This window comes from Lonchura striata, chromosome 1A (assembly GCF_050655825.1).
Source record: "Lonchura striata isolate lonStrDom1 chromosome 1A, ASM5065582v1, whole genome shotgun sequence".
NCBI classification, from domain to species: Eukaryota; Metazoa; Chordata; class Aves; order Passeriformes; family Estrildidae; genus Lonchura; species Lonchura striata.
The window spans coordinates 14560372-14576970 of record NC_140741.1 but is presented as its reverse complement, the minus strand read 5'-3'; the positions used below and the strand labels follow the sequence as shown (position 1 = coordinate 14576970).

The window sequence follows — 16599 nt, the reverse complement described above, 5'->3', positions numbered from 1 at the left end:
TACTGGGCAAATACTCTTATCACTGCTGAAACACCACTTTCTTCCTTAATTAGTTAAGGAGGAGCTATTAATTATGCTGCTGGGCTGACATTCCATAAATCTACAGCAAATGACCTAATACCAAGCTGGCATTCTTGAAGCAGTCTCCTTTTAATGGAATAATTTCAAGTAAGGTTACAGCAGAATGTAGCCAATGGCACCTCTTGCATGAAGTCAAGGGTAGGATTTCAATATGAGTACTCTTGCTAATTAATTTTTCCTTCTATATATTTTGCAATGAACTTCCTTGACACTGGTTGGGAAGGGTTATCATAGAATCACAGGATCATAGGATTTTAAGGTTGGAAGGAAATTTAAAGATCATGTAGCTCCAACTCCCTACTATAGGCAGGGACACCTTCTACCAGACCAGGTGGCCCAGAGCCCCATCCAACCTTGGCTTCTTCCCCACTTTCTGATCTCTCTGCTAACTCAAACTGTCAGAAAATTGATACTGCTTTTCTTTCAATAACAAAAATATCATGGTGGCTTCTGACAGAACAAAGAGAATGAAACCCCCTTACGTTCTCTGTAGAGTCTTCATGATAGTTTGATACATGATGCATTATAAAAATCACAGAAAAAATGTTATTTCCTCAAACCATTATAAAAATCTTCACACATCTAAATGACTACACAAAACACTCTTAAATTAAACTAGGTAAACTAAGTAAATTAGTCTGAACCCCTGTTTGAGCTCAGATAAAGAACTAACCTTAGCTTTAACTTTCATACATTGAAATAATTTTAGAAGACCTTGAGCTAAAAGTAAATTCAAATATCATAAAAAGATCCATGATAACCCTGGGAGGTTCTTAAGGGAATACACATCTATTACATATCTTAGCACTGGTCAAAGTATGTAGTCCTGAAACTGACAGCACACTATCGGTGTGGTGGGAATCCTGGAGAATTGCATTCCTGCACACACATCACGGACTGAAAAATTGCACTGGGCCCAATATAAGAAGAAAAGCTTAAAACCAAAAATGATCACAACACTTCATCCTGTATTTCTACAGTGTGTTATATACTGAGTACCCGATTATCTCTAAAATTTCTCCTCATACTTAAAAAGACAAAAGTGCAGTAACTACGCTTTTGCCAAAAGTGGACACCCCAGCCTATTTTTAATACAAACCTACTTGCACAGCCCCAGTGCATTATGTGTTCATTTTAATGGCAACAGAAACCACAGCTACTTGCCCAGACAAAATTTTTTGTAAGGCCAGGAGCTAGACTTTATGAGAAACCTTCTTGAATTAAATAGCCAAAATAAGACCATTATCCAATTTTTCCTGAATTCCCTAAGAGTAACAAATTACCAAAACCCTTTCTTTTAACTCCCTCTTTTTATTTTAGGAAAAAGCTAATGAGAATAAAGGCAATGGGAAAAACAAAGCAGAGGTCATTATTCTCTCCTATCTCTTCTGCAAAAAAAAACATTAAAAGCAATTTTGACCCATGTAAAACACAAGCTTCCAGATGCACAGCATTGTGTGAAAATGTTAAACCTGCTCATATGTAACATCAGTTTGAAAAACAAATCATGGTGTATGCGTTGCTGGGTTATCTTTTAGAATGCTTCTTAAAAGCACTGCATCAAAAGTCAAAGTCAATCCAAAAGAATATCCTGCTCAAGCATCACTGGCTTGTTTAAGTAGCTAAATGGAAGCCAGTACACCAAACCACCTCTTTACTTAAAAATTACTGAGTCAGGATGACCAAAACAAGTAATTTTTTAAAATAAAATTTACTAATGAAGTTACCACACTGCTTCAAACATGTGAACTGTATTAAATACAGCAATAGTACTTTGGAATTTTTATGCTTTATAGCATTAGACAATGATTAATCTAATTCAGCATCCAGTCTCCACCATTTAATAACTTGCTACTACTTAATGTACGGGTGAAATGCAATTAACCAATTGCTGAATGATGAAACAGAGCAGAGGACACAATGCAAATTCTTTCCTGACCCATGGAAAAGATGTAGTAACTCAATAAAATGCAGTATTTTACTAGTTGTGCTATTATTATAATAGATAATTCAGCTATTAGCTAAGGCAGAGATGATACAAATAAAACTATTTAGAAGACTTCTGAAAATGTCTTTTTCAAAAGAATTCAACTTATCCACTTCAGATTTTGCAGATTTTCATGACTGGGCTATTTCCAGGTGAGCTTGCCTTTTTAGTGAAAATGAATCATATCCACTTAGGTGCTATGGAATAAGGGCAGTTAAATAAAAAAAGGGGTAATGTATTTTTTGCAGTGATAGAAAAATTGAATTTTATTTGTTGAATATTTGTGGATATTTGTTGAATATCCACAAGCATATTCCACTGCTTGTGGCTGAAACTGTGTTGATCCATACCAGTAAGGATCAACAGCTTACAGTTTGAATACTATGCTGTTTATCTAGATAGCTCAGTTTTACTGGTATGTGAGGGTAAAGGATTATTTTCTACAAAACAATGTTCTCTCAGACTCCTGCCAGAAACAAACTGCAAACTCACTCTTAATCTTCTATTAATCTTCCAATTTTTATACTATTTAACACTCGATTTATTATTCTATAGTCAGAAGCACATACAACATTCATCCTTACTAGAAAGGGAGAGATTCCTTGCAATTTTTATAATTACTTTCAAAATGTAAAGACCATTTAATCAATGATAAAATACTTTTGATAGCCAGATCTCTGAAAGTATGAGACTTGATTGTACCTTGCTTGTATTGGAATTCTGTAGAGACTTCCATGGTAGCATCACTATTGTACAGAAGTACTCTTATACTGTAAAATCCCAAGGAATCTCTTTTTCCAGCCACCACCTCTTCATAAGAAAAAATAACATTGTTTCATATTCTAGGCTCACTTGAACTCTACAGTGACTTCCACATGAACAAGCATAGAAGTTGGAAGTGAAATACAAGCCCTTGCAACAATTTTGGATTTGTCCTTTTATTCATGTGTCAGGTCTTTCTGAGCCAGGAGGTCAACTTGGAAACTTAATAAACTAAGCTGATGTTTAAAAGAGCTGAGAACTGGCCACATTTCAGAGTTTTCCCTCACTAGGGATAAACCATGTCTAAAAAAAGATATCCTGATTCTAGATTAACTTCTTTTGTAATGAAATCCTTCAAAATTTCCTTTGTTTATTAGAGGGTAACCTTTCAGTTCAGAGGTGTATTATTGGCACAAATATTTTTGAAAGAAAATCAGATGGCTCCCACATATTCCATGCTTTGAAAATCTGTGTGTTCTTACATTCTAAGAATCTGAAAAAACCCCATCATCTTACTCTGAAAACTGATGGACAAAACTCTTACTGCAGCAAGGGCTGGGAAGAACTTTTCACCTTGTAGTTCATTTCTATAAAGGGAACACACATCTGATTCATGCAGGTTGTCTTTTAACACTATTAATTGCATAAAATAATCTAAGGAAATAAAACCCATCAAATAAATACATGTGCCTGTAACCTCATATTCTTTAAAGCTTACATTAGAGGATATTTCACAGGATGAGAAATAAAACAGATTAAATCTATTAACTCATCTATTTACAGAACTGTGACAATTTCAGAACAAAAGCTTGACTAAACAAGCACAGGAGAAATTCTTATGTTGCTTGTGGTAAATATCTTAAGATGTGATGTGATCCCACAAGCAAAACTTCCAAGATCTCCATTTACTTTTCTTTACCGTGGTTAATTACCAGGGATAAAAGTTTAAAAAAACAATGACATGAAAGACAGAAATAAAACAAAATTAGGTTAACATGAAGAGGGGAAACTTGGCCTACACAGAACACTGAGTTAATTTTTAATTTGCTTTCCTGTGGTTTTTAATATAAATTTTGTGACTGTATTGTGGATGGTTGATTTGTTATAAGGAAGATTAGAATGTGAAACACTTAACAATGGCCAAGGCTTTTAAGGGTTTGTGTTACATAGCATCTAATGGTCTCTATTAATGGATTTCTCAACACATTCAGCAAGTGAACATTCCAAAGATAACTGAATTTAATTCTAAAAGCTTTGGTATATCCAGGTCCTTGAAAATAGGTCATTCAATGTTTGACTTGTGTAAGCTTCATTTTCAGCACTGCTGCCACATTAAGAAGGACCAGTCAGCAGTAGGAATTGAGGGGTTTTGTCCTCAAACTTGAGTGCCTGGTCTGTCCAGGGATACCACACTAGTGAAAGATCCATGTAGAGAAATCCTGTGTTTCTAAACAATGCTTATATTTAGTGTATTACTTCTCATAGAATGTTTATATTCAAGTTACATAAAGTCACTCTTTTAATACCATGGAACCATGACATACCTCATACAAGACTTCCTGTTGCCTCATGTGGTTACTTGAACACTCTGATGAGAAATAATATCAGATATGCCAAGCTCTGAGTAAATTACTGCAATCAACCCTGTCTACAAACATGAGGTGACTTATTCATCAGGGTTTTTAAAAAAACCTAAGCATTTTTTTGGGTGGTTGTTTAATACCTTTCTTGTAATCCTTTGCCATGTACTTTAAAGAAAAAAAGTAACACCGTACCATCAGTGGAGGCAAAATCTGTTCTGTAATTTGGTTTCATGGTATTAAAGAGTGATTTATGTAACTTGAATATAAACATTCTGTGAGAAATAATACACTAAATATAAACATTGTTTAGAAACAGAGGGTTCAATTAACTCCCTAATCTTTTGTGCCAAATCACTGAAACCAATAAATATAAAACTTATTTTCCAGAAGGCAGGTCAGATCTACCCAGCTGCTGTTGACTGGCAAAACAGCTTTCAAAAATTATTATGGCACATAAATGTATCCCTTTACCCAACTACAAAGGAAGAAATTATTCCTTCATAGGGCCAATATAGCTCATGCAGAGTTCTCCTTTAGTTCACACAAATCAATTAAAATGGTGAATAATTACACCTTGAAAACATTCAAAATTTTAATTCAACACCATAAAATTTCTGGATTTCACAATTTTCTTATATTTTCAGAACTAAAAAGAAGGAAATGTAAGTGCAGCAATTATCAAAAGCTCACAAGCTTTTTCAATTGTAAGTCCACACAGGAACAGACAGATATTTTACACATATCTAGAACAAAACAGAAACTAAAAATGCTGCCATTGATGTTCAGTGGCACATCCAAAGGTGCACATTCCAAATAAAATTCCCTGTTGAGAATTTCTAACGCAAAGGGTTCCTCAAAGAATTAAGGGAAGAGGAGTAAAATTCTCCCCCAGAAGTGAAGTGAGTGAGACATGGAGAAGTGGGACACCACCAGTGGCCATGTTTCAGCTTTCTCAGGAATGGAAACTTTGAAATATTTTTCTGAACAGGTTCAGAATGAAATTAGTATAAGTCATATTGATAGAGACAGACATCCACAGAGAGCTGATTGCAATATTAGTTAGAACTCTACTACCAGTTACTAGCAAGATTATTAAAAGGCTTTCTTATTATCACAAAATCATTAATATTGGAAATGATTGCTAAAATCACTGAGTGCAACCCCTAATGCAGGACTGCCAAACCCACCACTACATCTTCCTGCCAGATCATTCTTTGGTTACAAATTTCTGCTACCAAACATTAAAATCTGAAATTCTTCTTCACTAACTACATTGTCAGATTTGTGTTCTCAGCTCACAGTTGCCTACCAGGTCTTAAGTTTCCCTTTTCATTTTCAAAACCAGCCTTAATTTCCATTTCCCATTATCAGTTTTCAGTCTAATTAGAATTCTTAGCTTTACCTTCTCTTCCTAACTTGATTCAGTTTTTGTCCTTTGTGAGTTTCTTACTCAATAGTTTCCATAACAGAACAAAAGACACAGATTTATGCTCCATGGTAACATCCAGTCCTTTCATCTTACAAGCTGATTGGAACCAAAACAGGATGAAAGAAGAACTACAGATTCAGCTTTATTTAATCCATAGCTCCCTCCCTTAGTGCTGTGTGGATAAAAACGTGCTGAACTACTCTGTGATGCTGCTTTCCTGCAAGTGCAGCTCTGGAGACTGAAGAGGTCCAAAATGTAGATTTGTGATAAACAATCCAACCCAAAGTTTACCACAACTGACTGAGAATTTTGGGTTTGTTCTGGTTTTAAGTTTCCTTACTGAAAATGGCTAACCAACTCTATGTGAAGTTTTCCAAAGTGCAGACTGGGAAAACATGTAATGCAAAATTTCAGACCAAACAATCTAAATTGAAAGCAACAGAAAAGACAGTGAGAGAGGTTGAGCAATCAGCAGAAGCAGTACTAATAATTGTGCACTGCAGGCAGTCATCCTATCCACTGTTACAATAACACCATTTGGAAATTGTGTTAGCTTGGCAACTCATTTACCTTGAATTCTTCAACAATAATAGTTAAGGCTTCATGTCCAGCTTTTCTCATGTCTTCTAATTCCTGCTTATGCTTTTCCTGTACAAAAATACAGAAAACATTAGGCACATGGCATAACAATTTTAATTCATGAGAATGAATGAATGAATAAATAAATAAATAAATACCAATTATTTTCCTGTTTTGGTATCTTTCATGAAGAAATGCACACAAGTTGATCCTTTAGATATTATATATAATGTATATGAATGTATACATATATATATAATACCTAAAGTGTGTGTGTGTATCTGTGTATATATATATGCAAAATTCAAGTAGGTCCCAGTATCAAACTTGTTTTTATTTCTTAATTTTACTTTATAGACCCTATACAGTTCTAAATAGCTCTCCAACTTTTTTTTTTTCCAGAACTTTCTTTGGTTTTTTGGTATACCTATGGATGGCAGGACTTCCAAATCACCTTCTTAGTAAATGTTATTTACTGCCTATACCAATAAAAACGTTGAGATAAAGTAGTATCAGATTGAGTTTCCTCAGAAATGCACATTTTCTTCTACTTATTGTGTGACTCCTCTTCTATAATTTGTTTTATTCTTAAGATTCCCAGGAAAGTCTCCTTGCAAAAGCAATCCTAAATAGATTTTTCAAACAAAGCTGCATTGTTCACTTTTTATTGTCTGCACAGTTATGTAAAAGGAACCTGGAGAGAAACATTCTATTATTTTTTCCTTTACCTAATAGTTTGCTAAGGCTGCAATGTGAATACCTCACCGGATTTTCACCAGCATCTCCCCCTTATCAATGAGCAGCACCACTTTTTCCAATCACCAATTACTAAGATGAAAAACATTCCCTCCCTCCTTGATCTTTGCTTCAGGGTCTGTTCTTGTATTGGCTCATATGGCATGATGTAGTTGCTTTAAATTGTCTTGGATTTAAATAATTGGATTTTCCTGGTGCAGAAAGCAGAAACACATTAATGACAAATGTTACTTTGCAGTGATCATAGGACAAAACCACACACAACTTACACATATAATTTGTTGCTTTTTGGGTCATAATACAGTTCAAATTAATTAATACAATTCTGTGCTTCCTAAGACCTGTGTGTTTGGAATAAGAAAAACCTAGCATCTAACGAAGCATGTAAGACCATTAAAAATTAATTAATCAGACTGTATTTAACTAGAGATTTCTGCTCTGTCACTCAGTTCCTTTCTCTTGAAAGAGTCATTCTTAGCAAAAAACTAGGAGACTACAGCTACAAAATCCTCTTACCTCTGGCCCAAATTTAATGAGACATTTGGATTTTCTTTAATAAAACTGTGGGCTTTTGTGAAGACCAGCAAGAACAACTGCTAAGTAGAAGAAGAATTAAAGATGGAAATATTTTACTGTGCACATTAAATACTACATCTGACAACAACACACAACATGGGACTACATCATTTCAATCCCACTGTGATGCAATAATGTATCACTAGCAACACAAATCATTCAAAATCTGATATTATACAGATTAAAAAACCCCAACTGTTTTGACTGAGGAAGGAAAGATATCCCATTCTGGTACAAAGCACAGTGCCTCTCACTCGCAATACCAGGCAAAGCAAAACAGAGAGAAAAAATTACATTTGTCCCCTTACAATAAATTCCTCAAGTTTCTAGAACCAGTGACTTGTTCAAGGTCATGTCCTAAATGTGAACTGGTAACACAAGTTGAATCATCTACACCAAGGCATTCCTGTAGCACCTGTAAAGAGTCTTCTATTCCTGTAGGAAATGTTCAAGGCAGGTATCTGAGTTGCTGCTGACTGCCTGTCTTCTGTAAGGCTCTGGTACCCTTAGAGGTAGCTGACAGTCTGAGCCAGTATCTCAGAAAGTACTGCACTCTCTTCCCTCTTAATTTCTGCACTCATGCTAGAAGGCAAACTGTAGCTCCCTGCTGGTAACTGAAGTAGAAGACAAATTTAAAATCCATCTTATGCAGCTTTGCTTTACACAATTACATCATTAAAAGTCCTCATAGTGGTGTCCATTGCACAGAGATTTTTTCTCCATAAAATCAACTCTTTTTCAAGAGCACCATTTAAAAAATTACAAATAACATTTAGCATCATAACATTTTTGTTAAGATACAGGTAAGTTCTTATTTGAAGATATAAATATATCCTTCAATTCACCCAAGTACAGAGAAAAAATAGTAATACTGAATGCAAAGGAAAACGGGGTAAACATGATGAGAATCAATAAGAAACTGAGGTAAACATGATGAGAATCAGTCCATAATTGCTAATTAATATATACACTAGAGTGTGCTTATTGTGTATAAAATAGAGATTGGTCACTATTTCTGTTCATGTGAAATAAGAATGTGAGCTCTATAGAACTAAGACACGGGAATATCTCCAGGTCTCTAGCAAAGCAAGTATTTTCACTTTGGTCCTATCATCAACATCCTAGTGAAAGATAGAAAGCTAAGAACCTAAAGATAAGGAAAAATACAGGGAGGAGAGAAAATATTTCAGATATACCAAGATAATCAAAACCCCTACATTACACACAACCTTAAACTCACCACAGGAAGCAAGGAGACACTGATTTATTTCATACAAGTAAACATAATTTGTACCTGGAGCATAACAATGGAAGACTCTGAGGTGAAAAATGAAGTGAAGTAGCAAACAAACTTTCACGAGCAACTGCCTAACATCGTGGTGCTGAGGACATTTCCTGCTGAGTTAGAAATGAGTTGAGCCAGAGTTGAGTGAGTGTGAATAGATCAGCCTGCTGGGAATATTATGACTGATTAAATGTAAAAAACTATGCAAAGGAAATAGTATGGAAGAGCCTGCACATGCCCCAAACTAAAACATAATTACAGTTCCCACACCACTCTCTGAGTATTTGAGGTGTACAAAAGGATCTCTACTCTGTCACATTTAAGACATTAATATTTTGTGAAAAACAATTATAGTTTATATCTTCTCTTTCTTCTTCCCTACAGGATGTGCATACACATACCCTCCACTGAAGAGGACATTAAACGATAAAAATAAGTGCTAAAGCTAAAATGTTGTTAGTATGAATGCATGTTTTACTACCAAAACTGCATGATATATGGTAAATAGCACCTACACTTGGCTGAGGAAGCCTTCTCTGGCTTCCTTGAGGTTTTTAAAATATTACACAGATAGTTCATTGGGATGAAGCAGGGACGGGAACACAAGACTCTAGTATTCAGAAGGTGAAAAGAATGTGTTTAATAGAAATTAGCACATCTTTTATAACCTGACTCTAAGCTGAGACTTGATTCATCTTAAAGGAAAAACCTCTCACACTATTGATGAACTATGAATACCACACTCTGGAAAATCATATCTATAAACAACATGTGCAGAAAGAGAGATAATAATTGTTTTAATTCTTCCTCTGAGTTTTCTCACAGCTTCCCAGGAAAATCCTGGGAGAGCTATGTCCCTCTCTGTTCAGAGGATATGTGATTACCACATGAAGCTACAAATGTGGCAGGGCAACTTATATCCTGGATACTTTCCTACTTCCCCAGATAATCTATGTGGTAGGGCAGGATAGCAAGAGGAAGCAAGGAAGGAGGAGTGAACAAGAGAGCAATGCCAAGGAAGCTAACAAGAAGAGAACATTTCCATTCAACAACACAGTAAGCATAAAAGGAATTCTGAGCTTCATTAGGATATTTTTATGTCTCTTATCTCAAAAGCATCAGTCTTCAGATCAAATGAAATTCCACCGTTGTCCATAAAGAATAAAATATTAACTTGGAAAGGGTTGCAGGTGTCATCAATGGCTACTGATACTGAAGCCAGTTTTAACACCCAACACAACTTTACATAGTGGATGTATTTACAAATATATCAGTATCAATGCAATTCTTTACTGTAGTACACTTCATGATACATATAGATATGTAGGAAAAAACTATACTAGGAAAGTTTCCTTCTTTCTATAGATAGGAGACTGACCTGCACAATGCAAGGGTCTGGAAAAAGGGTAGCTTAGGGAAAGAGAATCATTAAGGAAATTGAACATAATTAAGTCTCTGATGCCTGACAGGATGACCCAAGTGCTGAGGGAGCTGGCAGATGTAACTGTGAGGCTCCACTCAATACCTGTGGGCTGATCACAATGACTGGATCAGTGTCAAAGAATTGGAGGTAGTAAATGTCATCCCTGTCTTCAAGAAATGACAAGAAACCACAAGGAGCTAGAGGCTAGCCAGTCCCAACTCAGGACCTGGGAAGGTGACTGAGCCAGCTCTTCCTGTGACAGAGGGAAGTCTTTCACAGTAGGGGGCTATGTTTTGGATTTGTGCTGCAAAACAAATCTGTATCTCATGGGTATTTTACTTACTGCTGGCTTTTGACACTTCTCTGAAATCCTCAAGGACGAGCTGCCTAAGTGCGGTCAGGAGAAGCTGAAGAAGTGGATTGAAAACTGGCTGAACAGCCATACCCAAAAGGTGGCAGCGTGTCCCAGGGGACAAGGAGCTGAACATGAGGCCAACAATCCTGGACTGCATTAGACTAAACACTGCCCCCAGGTCACAAGAGGTGATCCTACCCCTCCACTTAGCACTGTTAGGGCCTGTCCAGCTCTGGGCTCCACAGTAGAAAAAAACACATAGGTATACTGGAGAGAGACCAGCAAAGGGACACAAAGATGATGACAAGTCTGGATCATCCTTCACATAAAGAGAGACAGAGAGTTAAGACTGTTATGTCTGGAGAAGGCTCAGGGAGATCTTATCAATGTATATAAATACCTGAAGGGATGATACAAAAAGAGCAGTCAGGCTCTGGAATGGGCTGCCCAGAAAGGTGGTGGAATCACTGTCCCTGGAGGTGTTTGAAGGGAGACTGGATGTGGCACTCAGTTTAGTTGATAAGGTGATGTTAGGTCATAAGCTGGACTTGACGATCTCCAAGGTCCTTTCCAACCTAGCCGACTCTGTAATTGTTTTCACCAAGTCCTAACACACCACGTATTAATTCTGAGGCTACTAGGTTTTTCTCAGAATTTTTCCACAGGAAGTACTAAAAAAGATCTTACAAAGCAAACAACAGTGGAGTGCAGCATATTTCTCAAAGGTGAGTCCTTTCAAAGGACCCACTGCATACAGCTCACTATAGTACCCATACTGTTTTCCAATATTTATTCTGGATACAATATTTTATTACCAGTTTCAAACATATGAAATGTCAAATGTCAAAACTAATAGTAATCAAACCCATAATTTATATCAACAAAACTTTAACTAGAGATACCTTATGCACCAAAAATTGGTAACATTTCCATCCAGAGCTTGCTAACCTTTGAGAAGTAACTAACATATGCTTTAGAAATATAAGTGATTGAAAGAATATAGATTGAATTTTCATAGAGTTGTACTATTCATAACACATAATGATGTTCACAGCACATTCCTAGAGGATAACTTCAGTCTTTTCATAGATGTTTAAAAACCCAAGATGACTACAAAGAAATTTGACAGTCAAGTAGCTTCAAAAGCATGCAGGAATAAATTTCACTTCAGCATGAATAAACTTTCCACTATTTACTTCTAGAAGATATAAAAAAAAACCTCATAGCATCATTATATGTCAATACACTAATAATTTTATGCTGAGCTCTAAGATTAGCATATCTTTGAAATTTTTCCAATGTGATAAAAAAACCTAATTGTTTTCTTCCTTGTTTTTGAAGTATAAAACATAAGTTTCATTATAACATGAACAATCATACTTAGCACAAAATCAATAGAAAGGTAAGTTACATCTTTACATTTGAATCTCCTTTTCATTTTCAGTATGTGAACTATTTTGTCTGCCTCTTTAATTAAAACTCTGGGAGCAAACAATGGTGATGTAGTTATCTCTTCTTTCAATCTTAACTCCTTTTCTGTTACTAATCTTCAGTTACTAATCTTAACTGATTAGTAAATATATTTTTGAACAATAAAAGCATTCCAAAGCAGACATACTATATGAAAACTAGCTGACCAACAGCTATTTTCCTATCAAAGTACAAGCAAAGCATCCTCAACACAAATTGCTGCCATACTCATTCTGGGCAACAAACACATTTTTGTTTGTTGGTTTCCAGAAGACAAGTGATAATGTGCAAGTTGAAAAAAACTCAGAGAATTCACTGGACAACCAGAGACACAAGTATATTTGCATCAACTCACTGTATTTGTTTCATAAGAAAATTGACAAGAATTTAATCAAAAAATAAAATAACCATCAGTTTAGGAAATTGAGCATAAAATCAAAGAGTTTGGGATAAGTAAATACCAAGAAATACAGGCACTGAAGATGACAATACAGCCTTTTAAATTCTTTCTTAGCTGAAGATCTGAATGAAAAGCTTCTCTTGATCATGTTATTTCAGAGAAAAGAGGGATATGAAATAAAATCAGATGCTCGTCAGTTAGACCATATTGTCCAAAACAGAATGCAAACATCATCTGCAACTGAATTCCCAAAATTTTCCTCCATCAGAGAACTGTTATCAAGCTGTAAACTTCAGTATTAAATTGTTGGTTATTTGTTTTACTTCCTGAAAATGTCATAAATAGTCTAAGCATGAAGGGAGAAAAAAAGAAATCCAAGGAGATAGAAGTTACACCTTTACCACAGAAAACAAAGAAGTACATAAAGAAAAGAGGAAAACTAACTATTGCTCCCTTATTTTAAGATACTGCTATGAAAGGGACTTTTGCCTAAGCTCAGAAAAATTCCAGCTGGAGGAAGCATCTGCCACAGTCTAGAAAAAGGTAACCAAATCAGAGATATAGATACAGATTTTATAAGGAGGCCATCACACTTCCAGTGTATCTTAGGGAACTTTTAGTGCAGCTGAACAACTCTATTTTGCTTCCTGTAAAACCTCACACTGAACATGGATAGGTTTCATAGTACAAGCTCCTATTCTAACATGGCAGATATACTGAAAACCACCAAAAATGTTCTATTCCATACAACAATTATTTAAGTTTACAGTAACTGATATTTTGACTAGTTTACCATTTCAAATACTGCATTAATCAGATTTTTGGTTCAGGCATTCCTGACCCTGCCCTTAATTGGCAACGAGGTAGGCCAAATTGGAGTAAAATATTCCAAATAATTCAGCCTGGGGAATATCCCCTGGACTGCACTTAAAACTTTAGTGACTGGAAGTAGGTTATTTATTTTTCTCAGTTTGTAACCAAAGTATTAAATCACAAAATCACACAATCATTCAGGTTGGAAGGAACCTCTCAAGGTCATCTAGCTTAACCTCCTGCTGAAAACCAAATCAACACTGAATTCAAACCAGATTGTTCAGATCCTTGTCTAGTGAGATCTTGAAAAAGTCTGAAGATGAGGATTTCACAACATCGCTGGCTAAGACATCCTAATGCTTATCTTCATCATAAAATGCTTTTTTCCTTATAACAAGTTGCAACTTCCCATGTTTCAGTCTACCACCATTTCCTGCTACACACCTCTGCAGAACATGCCTAGCTCTATTTTTCTGACAACTTTGTAGATATTGACCATCTGCTATTAGGTTTCCTCTAAACCTTCTCTTCTCCAGACTGAGTCTGTGTACACCTCAATCCTCTCATCCAAAATCTGGGAGTTTCCTCACAGAAGGCATGTTGATCAGGCATAATTTGTCTTTTGGTAAATCCATGTTGGCCATTTCCAATCACCTTATTCATGTGCCCAGAAATGGCTGCCAAGAGCACCTATGTGATAATCCCAAAGATCAAGAGGCTGATGTGCCTGGATCCACCCATCCATCAACCTTCCTGTCTCTTTCCAACAACTAGCAGCTTCCCCCAGTCTCTAAGTGGATGCAGAACTTTCTCATGGTGACAGCGAACTCTCTCATCACTCCTGAGCTCTGTGGGCTGAAGCTGCTCGTTTTCACAAATGACATCTTTTCTCTCCCATTCCTTTTTCCTGAGACGATGAAGCTCAGGTTCTGCTTGCTTCCCAAACACCGTGCATTTGTATGTGTACATTTGGCATGGATCCCCAGAATCCAGTAAATTGTTGTGCTGGTTGAAGTATGAGAGCTTCTTTGGGGTTATTTCTTTCACCACCTCCCACCTCTGAGGTGACTAAACCCCCACTTACAAATAGATGTCAAATGCACACATGGAAGAAGAAAGAAAGCCTTGCTTTGCTCTTTTACAAGCAACACATAAGATGGACAAATCAAGATGACAGTACTGAATTCTTAATAATGATTTAAAGAACTTGGACTTGATTAGCAAAGATCAATGACAACATCCTGACATCATCCAATTTTCTCACACCAATGAAGTTCCAATTCTACAGTATTTGTAACAAACAAACAATCAACACCCCAACCTCTCCCACAAAACCCCCTTATATTTTGGATCCTAGATATAAACCTGGACAATCTAAAGAGCAACCCCAGGGGAAAACTATAACATACATTTATTAATGTCTCTATTTTATTTACTGTGAAACACTGATGGTACTGAACTAACTGCAAACCTAGTTACTTCAAAGGAGAAAAGTTGTTTGAGGATGCGGGGTAGGTGGTAAATCTAATCAATCTGTTAAAAAAAAATTAACATAATCTCTTCCTCAAAGCAAAGCAGTCTCACTAAAATCACTAAACCAAAGTAAAATCAATTTTTTTTCTAAGTTAAACCAGAAAACATCAGATGGAACCTTCAGAAAGAGTCAGCAATGATTGATGCCACATTAAATTTCTTAGAGGTAACTAAAAGCCATGCTGGGTTTTATTTGGTTTTTGGTGGTTTTTTGGTTTTTTTTTTTTTTTTTTACTTAAACTGTGATTTAAGAAACACAGACCTATTAAATTTTAAAAATTACAGATAATTAAGCTATGTCAACTAATGAATTTTTAATATGTATTACTATTGACCACAAAAAGAAAAAGTAAATGGATTCATACAGATAAATATTCAGAATTACAGAGGTACAGTGAAAATAACAAAAATAGACCTGTGCTTTTCAAAATATAGTCCAAAAGTAATACAACTTAAGATTCTTGACATTTTTATACACTCCATTTACTTCTTCATCTTGACAATATTAACACTTAAACAAAATTAAAAGAAATAGTCTTTGATAAGTGCATAAATATGAGGCAGGGACTGACTTTGTCATTACTGTATCTGACAGTCATTCACTGTCCAATCTTTTCCTTGTTGCCTTTTCCTTGTTTCTAGAACACCCCCTCACTTTCTTCCACCCCTCAACTCCATCTTTCACTCCAACGATGTTAAAACCACGATTCTCATATTTGAATTTTTTATTTTGAATTACAGCTCCCTCTTTAATCTATTCAATATGCTGCAGTTAAGAACAAAAAGGCAATCTCCCCCTTTCCCCCCTAAAAAAACCCCAAAATCAAAAAACCCCACAAAATATCCCACAGCAGCCAAAACGTTTCCCCCCAGTAAGAACCCTGTTGTTGCTGAAAGATTGAGAGGGAGAAGCAGAGGAATTCTAATTTGGACACAAATATTGTTTCCTCTAACTCTACAAACCCAGACCATAAAAATGCCGCCCCTTTCGAAGTCCCTCAGTTCCTTTCTCCAAGCCAACTGGCAAGGAGGCAAAAACAAGCTCACTCTTCCTTTGTTGTACATGAGAAATTAAAATATAAATACATTTTTAAAAGTCTGTAGCATTAGGACTGAATTTGATAGAAATCTTGAGCTGTGTTTTAGCTTGGTTTGAAACTTCTTGGTATTTTACACTATGTCAGACCTCCCACAAATTGGCTTACCCAGATGAGAAAAATCATGATTAAGACACGTTCTTGTTCTGAGCAGCTCCCCTCTTCAGAGGGACACAAACATTGCTTACAGTAAGGCTCTTGGCTAAAAGTGTTTGCAAAAAGGGAAAGTAAATCCTGCTGTAATATAGCCTTCTCAACTGGATGTATGCAGATTTATTAAGTATATGTAAAGGTATTTAAAGGACTGGAGGCCACATTTAAAAATGTAAAATAGTGCAGCACCAGTTAAAAATACAAAATATCATAAAAATTAATAAACATGTTATTCTTTCTTAAAAAATACTACTGTGTTTCTGTTGTGCAATGGAAGATTCATCAGCTATGTCAGGCATTGGTACAGGATAAGGTAA

General features: G+C 35.8%; 1 protein-coding gene across 10 annotated transcripts in view; it reads right to left on the bottom strand.

Moving 5' to 3' along the window:
- The window catches only part of CCDC91 (coiled-coil domain containing 91), a 114906-nt gene that overhangs the window by 55584 nt on the left and 42723 nt on the right, over nucleotides 1–16599 (bottom strand). For all 10 annotated transcript variants that reach the window (XR_014951911.1, XR_013339998.2, XM_021535088.4 and 7 more), the window contains one exon: nucleotides 6413–6490. Coding sequence is in view for 8 of the 10 variants with exons in the window: in XM_021535088.4 (XP_021390763.3) it covers nucleotides 6413–6490 (78 nt within the window). In the remaining 2 variants the exon portion in view is untranslated. The remainder of the gene's footprint in view (nucleotides 1–6412; nucleotides 6491–16599) is intronic.